The sequence below is a fragment of the Musa acuminata genome, chromosome BXJ1-3, assembly GCF_036884655.1.
Source record: "Musa acuminata AAA Group cultivar baxijiao chromosome BXJ1-3, Cavendish_Baxijiao_AAA, whole genome shotgun sequence".
Taxonomy (NCBI): Eukaryota; Viridiplantae; Streptophyta; class Magnoliopsida; order Zingiberales; family Musaceae; genus Musa; species Musa acuminata.
Window position 1 is genome coordinate 32502501 of NC_088329.1, and position 17897 is coordinate 32520397.

The window sequence follows — 17897 nt, forward strand, 5'->3', positions numbered from 1 at the left end:
TGGTGGAGAGGCATTGACATGGGTCAGGATAGGCTAAGGTATATCAGTGTCACTAGGTCCAAAAGAGGGTAAAGAAGATGGTTGTGTTTCTGAGGACTTTACTTCAGTAGTAGGTGAAGCTTGTGAAGAAGGGAGAGGAGAAGCAATGGAGAGAGTAAGGACCCGTTAAATCAGGAGAATAAGAGAAGCAATGGACTAAGGATGCGCTCGTGCTCAAATCTTTGACAAGAAAAAAGTTAAGAAAAATTTTAATTGAGGTATTATTTTATTTATAAAATTAAAAAATAGAAATAAGATTTCATTTAATATGATGTGCACACAGAATATCATCGAGTGTAAAAGTTATGGTAGGTGAATTAAGTATTATGGAACCAGTATGAGTAATAGGGATTCCTTTACTATCACCGATGATGATATCGTTATTTCCGTTATAGTTGTTGTGGATGGACAAGTTTTATAGATCAGAAGTGATGTGATAAGATGCGCTAGAGTCCACAATCCAATTATGATCACTAGTGTTTGAAGTAGTTGTGAGATTAGCTTGAGGCTAATGTAATTGAGTAGGAAGTCTGGGTCGAGATCAATAGACCTTTGCAGAGTGGCCGATTTTATTATACAATTGGCAGACAACTCTTTGTTAGTTTATATGGTTAGGGCGCTAGGACTACTGATAATTGAAGTCGCCACCTTAGTAGTTATGATTGAAATGTTGATGATATGGGGGAGGGATGGTTTGTTTGGAGCTCATAAGTTTAGGAGACATCTTGCTCAAACATTTGTTTATAGTCTTGTTATATTGATTGCCCCTCCTCATGGATTTTTGACTAACTTGAGCTATGATATATGGCCCTAGCAATTTGTCCTCGCGCTTTAGATATATCTCAAAGTCAGTCAGCTTATCGTAGAGTTCTTCGAATGACACTAATAACTCACATGCTTGTATTGCTGCTGATAGTTTCTTGTACTCGTCTCCTATGCCATTAAAGGTATGGACAGTGACTTCTTCATCACTGAGGGAATGACCTATCAAGGCCAAGTTATCGATGATAATTTTTATATTTTGTAGATAATCGATAATAGTAATTCCCTCTTATTTTATTTTCATGAGACTAGATATGAGACTAAGCATATGAGTACTTGAACGATTTGCCAAGGTGATTTACAACTTGTACCAAGCTTTGACAATAGTGTCACCAAGATATGAGTGGGGCGAAGGGATTTGGCGATTGAGGCTTAAATTGCTTGGAGGATGAGATTATCCTAGCGTAACCATAGTTTGTAGTTCGGATTTAGTAATGGATGTTGGGAAATCTTGGGGGGTGACATCACATGTGCAGTAGAAGAATAAAAATCAAAATCCCTAATTTTTCAAAGATATGTTCATCGTCGTGTGAAAATTGGTAAATAAAATCAGTGAAACAAAAAACTGCGTATATTAAAGATTGTGTTACCTAGGGAGATCGTATATCCCTGAATCCCTACAGATCTCTATGAGAGGGTGAAGGAGGTCAAGCGCCCTCCTCTCTAACGGTGATCCATACAATAGGGCTACAACAATGCTCCTCAAAACCTCAGACCTGCTATCTGAGGTAGAGAGGGGGAGAAGAATAGGAGAGGCAACCAAAAAGCTCTAGCTTATGACCCACTTATTCCCTCATATTTATAGTGGTCCCCTATCAACTTAACCCTAATAGATTCTGCCCTATTGGGTATTGGATCTTCATCCAACTACTCAAGCCTCTTAGATTAGTGGATCTCTATCCAATAATCTCTTATGAGCTATTATTGAATCTCATCCATAGGATCCTATAATTCATGGGTTTATTGGATATCCAATAAGATAGTTGCTTCGGCGGATATCACATATCTGAACCTCTACTCATCGCAATGTCTATCATATGTATGTGACCCTTTAGGTCCAATATCGAGCTAGGCGTGAGTCATACCTATCAAAATTTCTTCTTGCTCGGTGAATTATTATCTTCATAATAATTCACTCGACTCATCGACTACGAACGTACTAGGCCACTACGCCGTAGTCCCCAAACGATATAGGGGAATTCAATCCATTAGACCTATCTGTCCTTAGTTACCATATACTTATAGTCTCTAATCCATCTAATATCCCAAAGACCATATACCGGGCATGGTATTGTCAAACTCATACGGTTTCTAATCGAGTTTCGCTCTAATCGGATTCTCCCAAAGAACTCTTTCTCTCTCAATCTTAATGACATTGGCCAAGGATTTGTTTGAGTAAGAACACATTGGATATTTCTCTCATGATACTGAGAGTGGATGATCCTCTATCGACACTTAATAGTCATCGTAAGATTTGCTACCACTCCCAATGATTGGCTGTGCTAGATTTGGAACCTCCAGACCTATAAGTCTGGTATCAAAGAATGGAGTACTTATATAGAATATCCTTGATGTCTCAAGTCTAAAGGCCAGATATGTCACTAGGACTACGGAATCATTGTCTAATAATAAGGCATCATCAACCATCCAGCATTCCGTAAGCGGATCAATCAGTGAACTCATTCTCCAATGAGCACATTTACTGTATCTCTAGTGTCCTCACATGAGTAGCAATGAGACCAACTGCAACCATTATATGAACAGGTATACAACACACCAGTCTGTCTGGTTATCTCGATGTCCCTCTCGAGTAACCTATGATTGGGATTATTTAGGATCTGTGTTTAAAGGCGAATCAATCTTATTATCGTGATCTCATTACGATTCAATTCTCATTGCATAGATCCATAGACATCACAATATATTCAAACAACAAATAATATAAAGTGAAAAAATATTAAAATATAAACAAAAAAAACTGCGTGTCAAGTCACACATGTCATCACTCACGTGATTAGCTTATAGGACACCTATGACTAGCATTGGATTGGGTGCTCCTGGGATGTTGAACATCGCTAGTGGACAATGAAGAGAGCTATGAGGGAGCAAAGTGGAAGTCTGTAGTGATGACAATGATCAGGGAGAAAGAAGTGTCGGTGCAAATTAGCATCGCCTGAGGTGGATTGCTCGCAAATGAGTTCTTTGTTGAAGGAGGCGTTTAGCTCTGTGCAATATTAAGTAAAGCTGCAGATTTCTGTATAGCAATTATGTGGTTGGGGATCTGGGCGGTGAAGAACGTGAAGAGTGTTGCTACGTGCTTCATCGTCGAAGATCACCACTGTACTTTGCTTAGCAGCGACACAGTGATGGGTAGCAAGAGAGTGGGAGTGGTTCCGGATGTTGCTCGTCGGGTATACCATCGCTAGGCCGCTTGAGCTCCCTTGCGACGTTGAGCTCTTCCAAAATGTGTTGTGTAAGGTGGAGCAAGATGCAGCGAAGCTGCACTCACCTCGGTGCAACTTCGCCAAAGGCCACACCTCGGGCGCTGTTGCAATGCAGACTGGGCCCAACAATGCTTAGCAAGGATGGCTGCTCCTGGTAGCGTGGCAGTGATCAGGAATCTACAACAACGAGTAAGAAGAAGAGAGCATGGGGAAGAGGTTATGTTCACCACCGGAGTGTGGCCAGCAGCTCCTCAGACGAGCCGCGTATGTCGGATCAAGGGTGAAGTCGGGGAGTCCATTCCTGGAGGATCGTCATTGAAGAAGAACTGCAATCGATACAGTTCAGAGAGTAATGGCAGAGGGCTGCAACTATTCGCTCGTTGCTAGTGAGAAGGGTTGGCTGCAATCGGTGCAGATCGCAACGTTTAGTTTAGTTCGGTGATTGGAAAGGCGGCAACACCCGCCACCTTATGCACCAACTGCTGTCGCAGGAAGGCTTCTATGGCAACTACGTGTACCCCATGGGAATCCAGATGACCATCGTTGGTTCCTCGCCGATGGAAGTGATCGAGCTAATACGAGACATCAAGGAGAAGATGTCCGCCAAGTTCTTGGATTGGTCACAGCCGCAGCCGCACAACTCAAGGTGAGGCGGGCGATGGTGGACTCTGGCCAGGAAGCGGTCGTGGGGCTACGACGGGACGGGACGCTGGCAACATCGTCTCCAGCGAAGGCTCGGCTAAGGATGACTACGGTGGAAGGTGGGATGGGGAGTCCCTTTCTCGCTCAAGCGGGATGGGGCGGGATGGGGCATGAGCGGTTGGAGGGCGGTTGTAGCGCAACGAGGGGGGGTGCTGGCCGGGAAATAGCGACGGCGGCGATGGTCGCTGGCCAGAAGCAAGGGCAAAGCCTCGCTCAGGAATGTGGTTGCGGCAACCCTTTCTCGCTCTTTTCGCTGTTCTAATACCATGGTAAAATGAAGAATGAAGTGTAAAGGAAAAAAACACGCTTCAATTAGTTTGATACGGTATCTATTTATACATTTATACATATTGAAACAGAGAATTTTTCTCAATTCAGTAGCGAGATTTCCTCGTACAATTGGAAAAATATCATCGGAAATCTCATATGTTATCAGTTCACATTCTATCAATACTTTTCATGAGTTATATTTTGAACAGATGTCCTAAGAATACTCCAATTAACTACCTTAGATTGAAAATTATTTGGAATTGAACTTATTTTTAGTAAGCTCTGCACTATAACTGTTCTTATGAGGTATAGAAGCTATTATAAGTTGGCTCTTAGATTGCATGCACCTCACAAAAATTTACAATTTCTTATGAGTTGTGGTCTCCACCACCACCATCAGTGCAAAGAATCTTTATAGGCCTTCCAACCTTTTTTTCAATATGTTTTTGTAGTTCTTAAATGCTAAGAATGTCTCATACTTTTCCTACAAGAAATATACTCATAGTTTCCGACTTAATGAGGTATCTTTCACCTCCATTAGATGTTGGATTTATAGAATGGAGTAACCAACCCTAATACCTCTTTTTACTCTCTATGATTTTGGCTTGGGAAACTATTCATGATATTGTTTGCCGACAACACATTCTTACCAAATTTTCTTTTATAAAGCTGTTAATCCACTAAAATTTTAATGTCGAAATCTTAAGTATCGTAACCATGTCAGATTCTTTAATTTTGTCTTTAGACAAGGGTGAGAAATATTATTGAGAGATAAAGGAAATATATGAATATTAAATTCGGTAAACTCCTATCTTAATAATGATCTCATAGCCCTTTCTCTTGAAGCTGTATAACAAACACTAAGCAAATTAGTTTTCAAATCTAGAATAAATAAAATATTAAAAATAGTTTGAATTGAATATCTCTCGGATTGAATCTTCACATTTCCCTTGTTTTTGTCCCTTGTGTTGATAGATTTTATTATCTTATCGGTTGATTTTTTTTTTTTTTTTTTTTGTTGGTGAACAAATAAAAAAAACTTTATAACTCATCAATTAATAAGTTCATCAATGTCTTTAGATTCTTCAATAGAAGAGATAATAAAATTATTAAGTTTTGGTGTCACTGTCCCCATCGACTTTCTCTATGATAGATAGCAACATCTTCCATCTTATCACCATCGTTGAAAAATAATCAAAAAAAACTTATTCACTTGATTCCATGCGTAGGTTTTCAAAGTTAGTGCCAAGTGCTTGAAGCTGCACTTACTTGATAGATCCCATATCCGCTCGGATGTATCCAATTATTTCCAAGATAGGTCTTGTCTTTTATGCATTAGTCCATATTATCCCTGGTGCTTGTTTAGGTACTCTAGATTCTCTCCTTTGACTTTGTAAAGTTATCAATCGGTATATTCTAATGGACCATTAAAATCGAAGGATCATTGATATATGCTACGACAATACAATACAATACAATACAATACAATACAATACAAAAGCTAATAGAAGAAAGAAAAGCTACGACTTCAATCTACTTTCTACCTCTCACTATTATAGATCATTGACCTTTTGGATCCATGCATCTAAATCTCTAATGTTTTAAAGATCTTTGACTTTTTAGGCCTCTAAATTTGTATTCTTCTACTCTTTTAACTCTCCACATCTATCTGTAGCTTTGTACCAATTGTTGTTAACTAGAAAGAGAATAAGGTGAGACAGAAAAAAAACATCTAAAAATTATTTCATTGATGATATCTTTAAATAGAACTAAAAAGAGGAAACTTAAAAGAACCCATCTATTTCTAAAAGATTTTTTAAAATAAAATTACTTAAAATGATTAACATATCCATATCAAAACTTTTAAAATAATATTAATAAATTTTATCATTATTTATAAAATAAATAATATCGATTAGCTTATTCCAATGACAGCACCACAAAGAAAAGTGAAAGTAGAAGAACATACATGGTTGACTTGCCGCCATGACCTCCATGGAAGAAGAGCTCTTCTGTTGAACCGTTTGCAGATAAAAGGGCATGCGGGATGGGGGCGACCAGCCATCATTCGGCGGGCAGCAACCACGATTGGCTGTGACAAACCGTGGAAGACGAAGAATTTAATTGGTGAGCTCGACATCTAAGCGACCCCTCCACCATCAACCGCACCTGCTTCCCGTCCGGGAGTCGACGGCATCGCCCTCGCTAACTGAAAGCTCATGTATCAGTCGATCCATTTCGAGATAGGATGAGCCGCCAACGCCCACAGAGTCCCTCGCCTTCTGCTTCAGTGCAGCGGCTCTCTTCCTCATGCCCTCCTCGGCCTCCCCCCTGCCGTCCATCAGCTGCGCCACCGCTGCTGCGATCGCGGCTCCGCCCACCACCGGCTTCTTCTCCTGTTCCATCCCCCACACCCCCGGCCCGACGCTCACCCCGACCCGCAGCACCTGGACGACCAGCTTCTCGTTGTAGAACTGCTCCGCGAACATGGGCCAGGTGATCATCGGCACGCCGGCGCTCACGGCCTCCACCACCGAGTTCCACCCGCAGTGCGTAATGAACGCCCCCACCGCCCGGTGGTTCAGTATCGGCCGCTGCGGCCCCCATCCTCGTACCATCAATCCCTTCCCTCGTTCTTCGACCTTCTCCTGCCTTCCTCCGAGGTGTTGCTCGGCGCCGTTGATCGCCCAGATGAAGCCATGGCTGGAGGCCTCCAATCCAAATCCCAGCTGATGCAGCTGAGCCGCCGTCAGGTGGCACAGGCTCCCGAAACAGACGTAAACCACCGAATTGGAAGGCTTCGAATCCAACCAAGTGAGAATGCTTCTGTAGTTGTCCGATGCTCCTCCTCTCTCCGCGAGTTCGTCGGCGTCTCTGTTCCACAGAGACACTGGTCCGATGTGCCACGCCTTCCCATCACGTCCCGGTAGTGGTCAACGTAGTCGGCTTCCATCTCGAAGAAGCTATTGACCACCGCCCCGTGGCTTCCAATCTCAGACTCCGTGATCCTCTCCATGAACGCGCTGAAATCATTCCTCGTTTCGACCGAGTCATGCAGCTGCGATCTCTTCATCGACACTGGATGCGGGAGGCCGGGCACCACCACGACATCGCTGTCACCGAACCTCGTGTTGCTCCCGGTCAGGTGTCGATCCAAGCTATCCAGCACACAGAGAGGAAAGAAGCCCATGCCGTGGAAGACGAGCCTCGGTATGCCGAGCCGGCGAGCGGCGTCAGCTGTCCACGGCAAGAACATGTCGGAGATGATGCAGTTCGGCCGGTGTTCTCTGAGAGCTCGTTCGAGCGGTTCGCGGAGATGCTCCAGGGCTCTGAAGAACTCGAGCGACATTGCCGGGGAGGTGAGGAAGGTCGGGCGCTCCGGCGAGCCAGTGGGAGATGGTGGGAGAGGAAGCAGGAGGAGGTCAATATGTTGGCCGAGGTCGCGAGCCTTCTCGACGCAGTGATCGAGCAGGGGCGGTTTAGGAGCGGGCGCAAGCAAAGTGGCCTTGACGCCGCGACCGACGAAGAGCCTGGCGATGTCCACCATGGGGATGATGTGGCCTGCGGCCATGAGAGGGAAGAAGAAGATGTGGAGTCGTGGAGCCATCAACACAATTGGTACGAGGAGAGGAGGAAGAAGAGATTGCAAGTCTCCACTTTGGTTATGCAGCATGGCAATGATAACATAATTCCGACTCATCACATCAATGGACTACTTTTACTCTGTTGTCACAATCATCATTGTCATCTTCTTCCTTCTTCGTACTCACCATTTTGACTTTATTCTCGAAACATTTTAGATACATTTAATGTGCGATTCTACTTTACTTTACAAAAATATATTCAGATATTTTCTCTTTTATTTTTAAATAATGATTTATAATTTAAAAAAATTAAACTGTTCTTCAAAAAAAAATTGTATGTATTATAATATTTTAATCTGTTACAGTATTTTGATCATAGTAACAAAAATACTATAAAACCTACTAAAAAATAATGGTTTTTCTCACCCCTCATTTTTAGAATTCCCAAAAAAAAAAAAATCAAAACGACACCTAGTCTTTTACGTAATATTTGAAATAACCCCAAGTCACCCATCATGTTTTTTCTTATTTTTCTTACAATATTTTTCATTGTATTATAGTATTTTTCAACAGTACCAAAAATACTATAACATATTAAAAAAATATAATATATTGTTAAAAAATAAATTTTCTAATATTATTATTAAAAAATATTATAAATATAAAATATTTTCATATAGTATTTATTTTATACTGTATTATAATATTTTTCTAGTATTATTGAAAATACTATAATGTAATATAAAAACACTTGAATTGGACAATTTATAGAAAAATGAAGGAAAAAAATAGTATTTCAGATATTAGGTAAAATATTCTAAAAAATGATGATTTTGTATGTAGAGAAAAAAATTAAAAAAAAAAAATTTTCTTTTATTATAATTAGTAGATGAGAAGAGATGATGACAAGAGAGAACACTATTGACTCGGCTTCTTGTGCCCTTCCATCACTACCTAAACGTTAATTTGACTCACATAAGACGTGCATCCTTTATTTATTGTAAGGGGGATTGCAAAAGCTGTCAAAGCAATGGTGAAAAAGAACTGATACGTAGAGATTAATTTCTCTTATGTTAGAGAAAAATATTATTAATATTTTAATCATTCTCACGTGATTACCTGTATACATAAAAATATTAAACTTCTCATATGTCATCGATATCTTCAAGGTGTTATCTTTTTCCTTGTTTAGTATATATTTTTATGAGAGAAAAAAAATTATGATTATCCTCTTTTATCATAAATAAAGAAAAGATAATTTAGGATTATCTATTTTATCATAAGGGGAGATAAAAAAAAATTACATTCTTCTTTATTATCATAATAAATAAGAATAAAATTTAGATTTCCCTATTATGATTCTTCCTGCATGTCGACAATTAAGGATTACGGTGATCTTATATCAATTGCTAATAAATTCTCTTACACCTCACATATGATATGTTTTGCATACTTTATTATACAGAAATTATGATACGTGGATGGTTATTGATTACTCGGCCCCTTCGATCAATACATCATCATTACCAAGACAACATGTCACCCTCCGATAGAGTCAATAGAAAACGGCATACATACGAGTGAACAAGGTCAAGCTGATAGGTAATCTTCGACCGATTGATTTGAGTATTGAGCCCAAATTTAATGTATTAGAAAAAAAAAGAAAACATAAGAGACGTACACAGCGAGGGGTGTGCAATGAGAAGAGGCGTGTGGTGAAATCGTGACCACGTAGAGAAAATGTTAGAACTCTCGTAGATTCTAAACTTGGGGTTGATCCCTTTAGGGGATCGGCCTCCTTGGAACTCTATAGGGGTTCCTCCCTCTAAGTTGCTACTCAAAGGTTATAGAAAAGATTCATCTATTGCTTATCAAAAGAGGAGGAATATATGGCTATTTATAGGGCTTCTAAACCCTAACTCCTAATAGAACTCCTACTCAAGACTCCTACTTCTAACCAACTCCTAATACGACTCATACTCAAGACTCCTATTCCTTTACAACTCCTAATTCTTCTCTAAGAAACAACCTCCTAACCCTAGCCGGCCTCTTTACCTCTTTAATATGGGTCGGCTTAGGTAGGTTTTACATGAATGTCCCTCTCAATTAGGACTCTAGCTAGAGTCCTAACAGACCCGCCCTCTTCAAATCAGCCTTGTCCTCGAGGCTGACGATTCATGAATTCTGAGAATTTGATCTTCAAGTCATCATAGTTCTCCCAAATGACATCTTCTGTTGGTAGGTTCGCCCACTGTATTAGCACTTCAGTAGTGAGTCGTCGTCGTTGAGTCACGATCTGTCGATCAATAATGGCACTTAGCTAGGTCTGGAGTTCTCCTTGGGTAGTCATATTTGGTGAGTGGCTTTGGGCTATCTCCAAGCACCTATTTACAACTTCTGTCTGGCCATCGGTTTGTGGGTGATATGTCATACTCTTTTTCAATTTAATACCTTGTATATGGAATAAATTTGTCCAAAATCTGCTCGTGAAGATGCAAGTAGAATTTGTCGCAAGCACAATGTGTCCCTTATAGTGTAATTTTTTTGAGTCCCAATTGTAATGAGACACAGAGCTTGGTGCTTCCTCCAATTTTTTTATGATCTTACTGATCTCCGAATCTTCCTGTCATTCCATCTTAATATCCTCAAGGAAGTTGCTGGTCGGATGTGAAACATCCAAAAATTCAACTTGCTCGGGTAGCCGCGAAAGTGTATCTGAAATAACATTCTCTCTCCCCTTTTTATAAGTTATTTCATAATCAAATCCAAGAAGTTTTGTTACCCATTTTTGCTGCTCAAGGGATGATATCTTTTGCTCAAAAAAGTACTTAAGGCTTCTATGGTCGATTTTAATTTGAAATCGTCGACCGATCAAGTAGGGTCTCCACCTCGTTGCTGCGTGCACAATGGCGAGTATCTCCTTATCATATGTTGACTTATTTTGATGGGAGGGAGATAATGCCTTACTAGTGTATGCGAGTGGTGTAACATCCCCTATTTTTAAAAATTTAGTAAAAGGTTTGTTTGTAAAAAATAAAGATTATTTAATAATTATTTTATATTAAATGATATTATATTAAAGGTTTATGGCTAGGGAGTAAATATTAGAAGTTTGATATAATTTATGAAAGATTCAGATTTAAGTTAAAAAAAAAGAAAAAAAAATATAGTGGACATGTGTCACTAACTAACATAAAGTTGGTGCAACTTATCTTTGCTCTAAAGATGACACCTAGCCCCTTTCATGCATGCATGACACCTTGCAACTTTTGCATTAGCCAAAACCCAAATAATTAGATGAAAGGTTAAAGAAAATAAACCTGAAGAGTTGCAGCCAACGTGAGTTTGAGAAAAGAAGAAGAAGAAGAAGAAGAAGAGCTTGAGGTTTTTCATCAATTTTTCTACATTTGGGATTCAAATAATTTTAAGGCAAGTATTCTAACCCAATCCCACAGTAACCTTAATCTCTGTTTCTACTTTTATTCTACAAAATTTGAAAGATTTCAACTGAGAACCAGGCCTTCTTTCGTTTTGATATAAAGCTATGAATCTGTAATTTTTTGGTAATCTGACTTCTATACAATGTTTCAATCATAACATTTTGTAATAAACTCTGATTTAGACAAAACCTGTTCCATTTGAAATTAGATAAGAAAATCTTTATTTTGATATAAAGATCGAATGATTTGGAGTTTAAATTAACCCTACAAATTCTGCAAAACAGGGACTGAAATTTCTGACCTCTTGTTGCTTAACTACTTATAACTTTCTGCTGTGAACTCAGATTCATACAATGTATGATTTATTCGAAGATAGACTCAAAATTCTTTCTGTATATACCTGATTTGAAATTTTTAGATTAGAATTACTAACTAAAACATCTGCTTTCATTGACCCTATGGATTCAGTAAAACAGAGCTAATATTTTTAGACCTTTTGCTACGAAATTATCTGTAACTCCCTGTTGTAAATTCCAAATCTTGTAAAACTTGATTTGCCTAAAACTAGATTGACAAAGCTTTCTAATGACACATATTTTGTATAAATTGGAGCATAATTGGTTATCCAAATAATTTATACAATGTTCCTATCAAATTCTGCCAGAATCGAGCTTTGGTCGATTTCGGCTTTCCTTGTTTCTTCTCTTTGGAAATCGATTTCGGCAAACACTCTTCAGTTAAGCTTTACATTATTACCTTAAATTCCTGTATACTTTTGTCCTTTATTTATTTGTACATCTGTAGCTATCATCTAAAGTTCATGTTTGCATCGTAATGATTCGGCACATGCATCCCATTGTTCCGCATTTGCTTTCGATATGTGCCTCTTCCAGTTTTATTTCCTTGGACATTGAATTCATCTAACTTTCTTATTTCAATTGAGCCATATGTGATTTCTTGAAATCCTTGTATACTCTTGCTTTTGTTTCCTTTCAAATCTGAATACATTGTGAAAGATTATGTTTGTATCGTATTGACTCGAAAGGCATATGTATATTTCGTTGTTCCGCATGTGCTTCCAATATATGCTAATTTCATTATTCATACTGTCCCTTTGTACTCTGGTGTTTGTGGGATAAATGTGAACCTTTGCCAGAAATGGTAAAGGGAGTTATGCTTAGAGCCCGCGATGCTCTACCGGCCCCCTATGACTTCACTCAGACGTGGGTGGATGGAGCTCCCAGACGTGGGAGACTTATGTTTGTTGGTCATTCAGAAATGGATGGACCATATTATGTTATGATCCCACTTCACCTTCTATGTGTTTGATATGATATCCAAAGCTTTGGCTATGTTTCTATGCATGCTTTGGATAAGAATGAAATGAATGCATCGTCATGTGACATTTGAGCTTCTATTCATGTTTTGTTCTTTGATATATTTATGAAATGTTATAAGTCTTTGTTATACCTTGAAAACTACCATATGTCATCGATATGCTCCTTATGCCAATGATATGCTCCAATTACCTTTCCTCGATTGTATGAATAAAACGTGCTTCGAACGATATGATATTGTAATTATGCATTCAAACAAAACATGCTACTGTTTCATCCTGTATCTCTGCTTTGCATTTTGATACCTCAATTGTTTGAAAACTATCCTCTTTGCTATGGATATGTTAGTCATTTGCTGAGCTTTATATGCTCACCCCGTTGCTATATAAATTTTTCAGGATAGCTTATCGCTCACTAAAATGTGTAAATTGGGTTGAGGTAGTGGAAGACTAGAAGATTTTGAGACAAATATTTTGTACTTGATAGGTTGATGTTGTACAAGTTCTTTTTGGGTGTAATGAAATATCAATGACAAATCTAGATTGATGTATCTTGTAAATATTTGATAAGTACCTCTTACGTCAGGATTTTTGGAAATGTTAAGTCTAAACTGTGTACTGATATAAACATGTAGTACATGTTGGTTTTGTAATTGCATTAATTATCGCGCTTATGGATTTATGATATAGTTATGGTTTAGTTAAGTTACTTTTGGATTTTAAGAATCATCTAGTGACATGATATATGATTATAGACTGCACAGGTTTTGTGAATTGTGGATTGTAGAGGTGAATGACTTGAATGTTTTTCTTAGTGACCTCAAAGGTGTGATTGGATCTTGGATTGTTTGTTGAATTAAATATTATCAATCTTGAATTAGATTCACACCTCCTAAATGAGAACTAAATTCGAGGGGGCGTGACAAGTGGTCGACCATCTTGCATGAGAATGGCTCCAATTCTGACTCCAGATGTGTCGGTCTCAATAATGAAGGGTCGGCTGAAATCTGGTAGTGCTAGCAACGGTGTCGTCATCATGGCTGCCTTAAGTTTGTCGAAGGCAGTGGAGGCTTTATCCCACCATTGAAAGACATCTTTTTCAGTAAGGAAGTAAGTAGTGCACTGATCTTTCCATAGTTTTTCACGAACTTGCGGTAGTAGCCTATTAAACCCAGAAATCCATATAGCAATTTTATGTTCCTCGGGGTCAGCCAGTTTTGCATTGCTCCAATTTTGAAGGGGTCCACTGCCACACCTTTCTCTGATATGATATGCCCAAGATATTCTACCTTCTGTTAAAGAAAGCAAACATTCGTAGTGGTTATTGTGTGTTCTAAAGGTGGTTTTCGGTATGTCTTCTTCATACACTCGTATTTGATGATACCCTGATCAAAGGTCCAGCTTTGTGAAGATTTGTGCTCCCTTTCATCTAGCAATTCATCTGCTATTGGAATAGGGTATTTATCCTTGACGGTTATTCCATTGAGAGCTCGGTAATCAATACACAATCGCCATGTTCTGTCCTTCTTTCGTACGAGGAGCACCGGTGAAGAGTAGGGGCTGCAACTTTGTCGAATAACTCTTGTTTCGAGCATCTCTTTAACAATCCTTTCTATTTCATCCTTCTGGAGATGTGGATACTAATATGGCTGAGTATTTGCTGGAGAGTTGCCTAGAAGAATTATTATACAATGATCATGCCGACGGGTAAGAGTTAGGTTGCGCGATTCATCAAATATATCTAAAAATTCAGCAAGCAAAGGAAGTAGATTTGGGTCTTCAAATTCTATTGGCTCTCCCTTAGTTTGCTGCTCAAGTTGTGCTAAAAAGCCACTGCATGCTTTATGCACAACCTTCTCCATTTGTTGTGTGCAAATCTTCGTTACGTCGCCCCCACGTTTTCCGCGCAATATCACCTGTTTCTCCTTACTGTAAAATTTCATAATTAGTTGCATAAAATTTCAAGAAACATCACCTAATGTCGTCAACCATTTAATTTTGAGCATGGCCTCATGATCATCAAGAGGGAGAAGGAAGAAATATGCAATTATCTCTTGGTAAGGCCTCATGATCAGCAATAGTTTCACTTGCGAGCGCCTACGATCATACTTCAAAATCCATCTATCGGCGACCTTAACGTCAAACCTGCTGCAATTCTCGATAGGTAAGGCCATCTAGACAGTAACCTTACTATTTAGAAAGTTATTAGTACTGCCCGTGTCGATGAGAACAGTGATCGGTTGTTGTTTAAGAAGGCCTCCAACTTTCATCGTTTGCGGGTTTAAGTAGCCGGCTAGTGCATGTACCGTAACTTCGGTCGGTTGTGGCTCTTCTTCTGCATCTTCTTCTTCATGTTCAAGGCTCTCTTCTGGATGTTCAATGACCTCTTCTTCTATTAGTTCAATCATAAGAAGTCTCCCTTTACTACAGCGATGCTCACGGCTCCACGGCTCGTCACAATGCCAACATAACCCCTTCGCATATCACTCTCGAAGCTCTTCTCTTGTTAACCTCTTTGGTACTTGGTCGACAGTAGGGGGGGCTAAGGGCTTCAATATTGTTGGTTGAGGAGTGACCCTAGTCCTTCGAGCTTCATGGTTCAATTGCTCCTCTTGATGTCGTGAGAAAGAGATGGCTGCCATAAGCGTGTACGATTGTCGCATTTTAACTTCTTCTCAGATCTCCGGCTTTAAGCCCTCAATGAAGGTCCTCAATAGCTGTTTTTGAGACTAATCACGAGTTTGATTAGATAACCTTTCAAACCTGGTTTGGTACTCCTGAATGGTAGAGGTTTGTCGGATCTTTGCTAGTTGTCCGTCAATATTCTCGTAATCGGTTGGTCTGAAGCGGATCAGCAGTCCTTCTTTGAATTGTCACCATGAGAGGACTCCATGAGTGTATTCAAACTAGTCAAACCATTGTATGGCATCCCCTTCAAGATGTATAGCTGCAATTTTCACCATAGATGCAATTGCGGTTTTGTGGTACCGAAAATATCGCTCCGCACGCGAGATTCAACCAATCAGGTCTCCTTCTTCCCATCTAGGGAAGTCCACTCTCATGCATGGATAGTTGGGGTCGATCATAGAGCTTCCCCTCTCTTAGAAGTCATATCTTCGGGCTTGGTGTGATTGTACAAAGCTCTCTCCTTGATGTGATTTCTTCGGGCTTAGTGGTCGGCCCAATCTGAGTTCGGTAAAGAGCGTCCGAATCTTATCCTCCATTCACGCCTCGAAGGCTTTGAGGCTTCAAATTTAGCATTGATTACCTCCTCAGATGCCATAGTATATGTCGCCAAATCTGTGATGTTAAGATCTCTCTTTTGTTGTTGGGTTAAAGGCATGTATTGGTTGAGAGAGGTGATAGTCGAAAGGGTTGGTGGATGTAGGCTACGGTTTAGGCTTCTTTTGTGGCTATTTTGGGTGCAGTTTGAGGGTGTGGTTTGGTGAAGTTTTAGGGCTGTGGATGAAAGTTTTGGATCTATGGTAGATGGCAGTAAAGGTTTGATAGAAATCAGTGGAAGTTGCAGCAAGTATATGCTGTCTTGTAAGAGCAGAATTGTCGTCGAAGAAACAACGGTTTCTCGATGAAATTTCCACAAAAAACTTAGAATTGAGGAGGGAATTGATAGCAAAATCACAGTTTATATGACAGCAAGGATGTCTAATTTAATCAAGAAAATTTCGGCAGTATAATAGCAAGGAAATTGGTGCAAGCTGCGATAGCAGAATTCTCGTCGAAAAATTTCAACGGCTTGGGACGAAAATTTACAGTAACGCAAAATCATTTTTAGAGATGAACTTCTCAGTAGATCAATCTTAGATGGAAGCCAAGATGATCTATGAAGTATCTAAGAAATTTTGTTCAGAAAAGATTGCAAATAGATGGGTTAAGGCAACAATATGCGGCTGAAATTTTCTATAGCACAGATTTTCAAGTATATCAGATTGGACGTAAAAGATCAGTAGTTATATTGAGATTTTTTTGACAAAACCAAGGAAAATCTACTATTAGAAAATGTCAAAGCTATCATAAAAATTTTGTAGAGATTTGGACAGAAAAAACAAAGTATCAAGATCAAACAAACAATACTATGTGGTTGAAATTTTACAATACAGATTTTCAAGTATAGCAGATTAGACGTAAAAGATCAATAGTTTATATTGAGAATTTTTTGACAAAACTAAAGGGAAATCTGCTGTTAGGAAGTGTCAAAAATTTCATAAAAATTTTATAGAAATTTGGATAGAAAAAACATGGTAGCAAGATCAAACAGATAGTGTTATGCGGTTGGAATTCTGCAATGTATCTTTCGTCGTATAGATGAAAACTTTGTGACGAAAAGTTTATGCAGCAATATAGGAACAATTTTTTTGGGATTTTTGAATAAGAATAACTAAATTGCAGCAGCAGTAAGGTAGGAAACCAGAACCTGTTGTAATTCATGGGGAGATCAAAGGATGATCCGCAGTGGTGGAGATGACGACGGAATTTGGCGACGATCTTTTAAGCAATTGTGGGAATTGCTTTGGGCGGTTGTGGAAGGTTGATGGATGGCTGTGGAAGGGCAGCGAGATGCCAAGAATGCTGCTTTGATACCAAGTGTTAGAACCCTTGCATATTCTAAACTTGGGGTTGATTTCTTTAGGGGATCGACCTCCTTGGAACTCTATAGGGGTTCCTCCCTCCAAGTTACTGCTCAAAGGCTGCATAAAAGATTCATCTATTGCTTATCAAAAGAGGAGGAATACATGGCTATTTATAAGGCTTCTAAACCCTAACTCCTAATAGGACTCCTACTCAAGACTCCGATTCTTTTACAACTCCTAATTCTTCTCTAAGAAATAACCTCCTAACCCTAGTCGGCCTCTTCACTTCTTTAAAAGAGGTCGGCTTAGGTAGGTTTTACATGAATGTCCCTCTCAATTAGGACTCTCTTAGCTGGAGTCCTAACAAAAGAACATAGAGAGAAACGAAGAGATAAAGTTAAGATTTGAGGCTTTTGCTACATAATCAAGCGATTAAATTTTATAGCTAAAATTTTATATCTCAAGTTAAGAATTATTGCAATAAGCTTTACAATCTTAATGGTACCAATCTATAATTTATCCTCTCTAAGATACTTTTCTGTTATACCCACCTGTAAGGTCTAAAATTTTCATATATTATTGTTAAGCCAAGATATATGTTGTTGATATTATTGTAATCCTCTAATTATTTTGGAGAAGACTTATTATAAACATGTTATCATTATTGGTGA

General features: G+C 39.1%; 3 protein-coding genes across 3 annotated transcripts; 1 reads left to right on the forward strand and 2 right to left on the reverse strand.

Moving 5' to 3' along the window:
• Window positions 1-3446: 3446 nt before the first annotated feature.
• On the forward strand, window positions 3447-3955 carry LOC135638626 (uncharacterized). Its single transcript, XM_065151830.1, has 2 exons — window positions 3447-3654; window positions 3756-3955. Exons 1-2 carry the CDS (start codon window positions 3447-3449, stop codon window positions 3953-3955), a joined length of 408 nt encoding a protein of 135 aa, XP_065007902.1.
• Window positions 3956-6436: 2481 nt separating this feature from the next.
• On the reverse strand, window positions 6437-6895 carry LOC135638631 (anthocyanidin 3-O-glucosyltransferase 4-like). The gene has a single exon (XM_065151835.1). It carries the CDS (start codon window positions 6893-6895, stop codon window positions 6437-6439), a length of 459 nt encoding a protein of 152 aa, XP_065007907.1.
• Window positions 6699-8026, reverse strand: LOC135624835 (scopoletin glucosyltransferase-like). Its single transcript, XM_065128848.1, has one exon. The coding sequence runs from the start codon at window positions 7975-7977 to the stop codon at window positions 7027-7029; it is 951 nt and encodes a 316-aa protein (XP_064984920.1). The 5' UTR covers window positions 7978-8026; the 3' UTR covers window positions 6699-7026.
• Between the last annotated feature and the right edge of the window lie 9871 nt (window positions 8027-17897).

What these genes read in the sequence shown, in the direction of transcription:
- LOC135638626 (XM_065151830.1), top strand. Translation starts at nt 3,447, where the DNA reads ATGGCTGCTCCTGGTAGCGTGGCAGTGATCAGGAATCTACAACAACGA. An exon ending in CAATCGATACAGTTCAGAGA is followed by an intron (nt 3,655 to 3,755) that starts GTAATGGCAGAG and finishes GTGATTGGAAAG; the next exon opens with GCGGCAACACCCGCCACCTT.
- LOC135638631 (XM_065151835.1), bottom strand. Translation starts at nt 6,895, where the DNA reads ATGGTACGAGGATGGGGGCCGCAGCGGCCGATACTGAACCACCGGGCG.
- LOC135624835 (XM_065128848.1), bottom strand. Translation starts at nt 7,977, where the DNA reads ATGAGTCGGAATTATGTTATCATTGCCATGCTGCATAACCAAAGTGGA.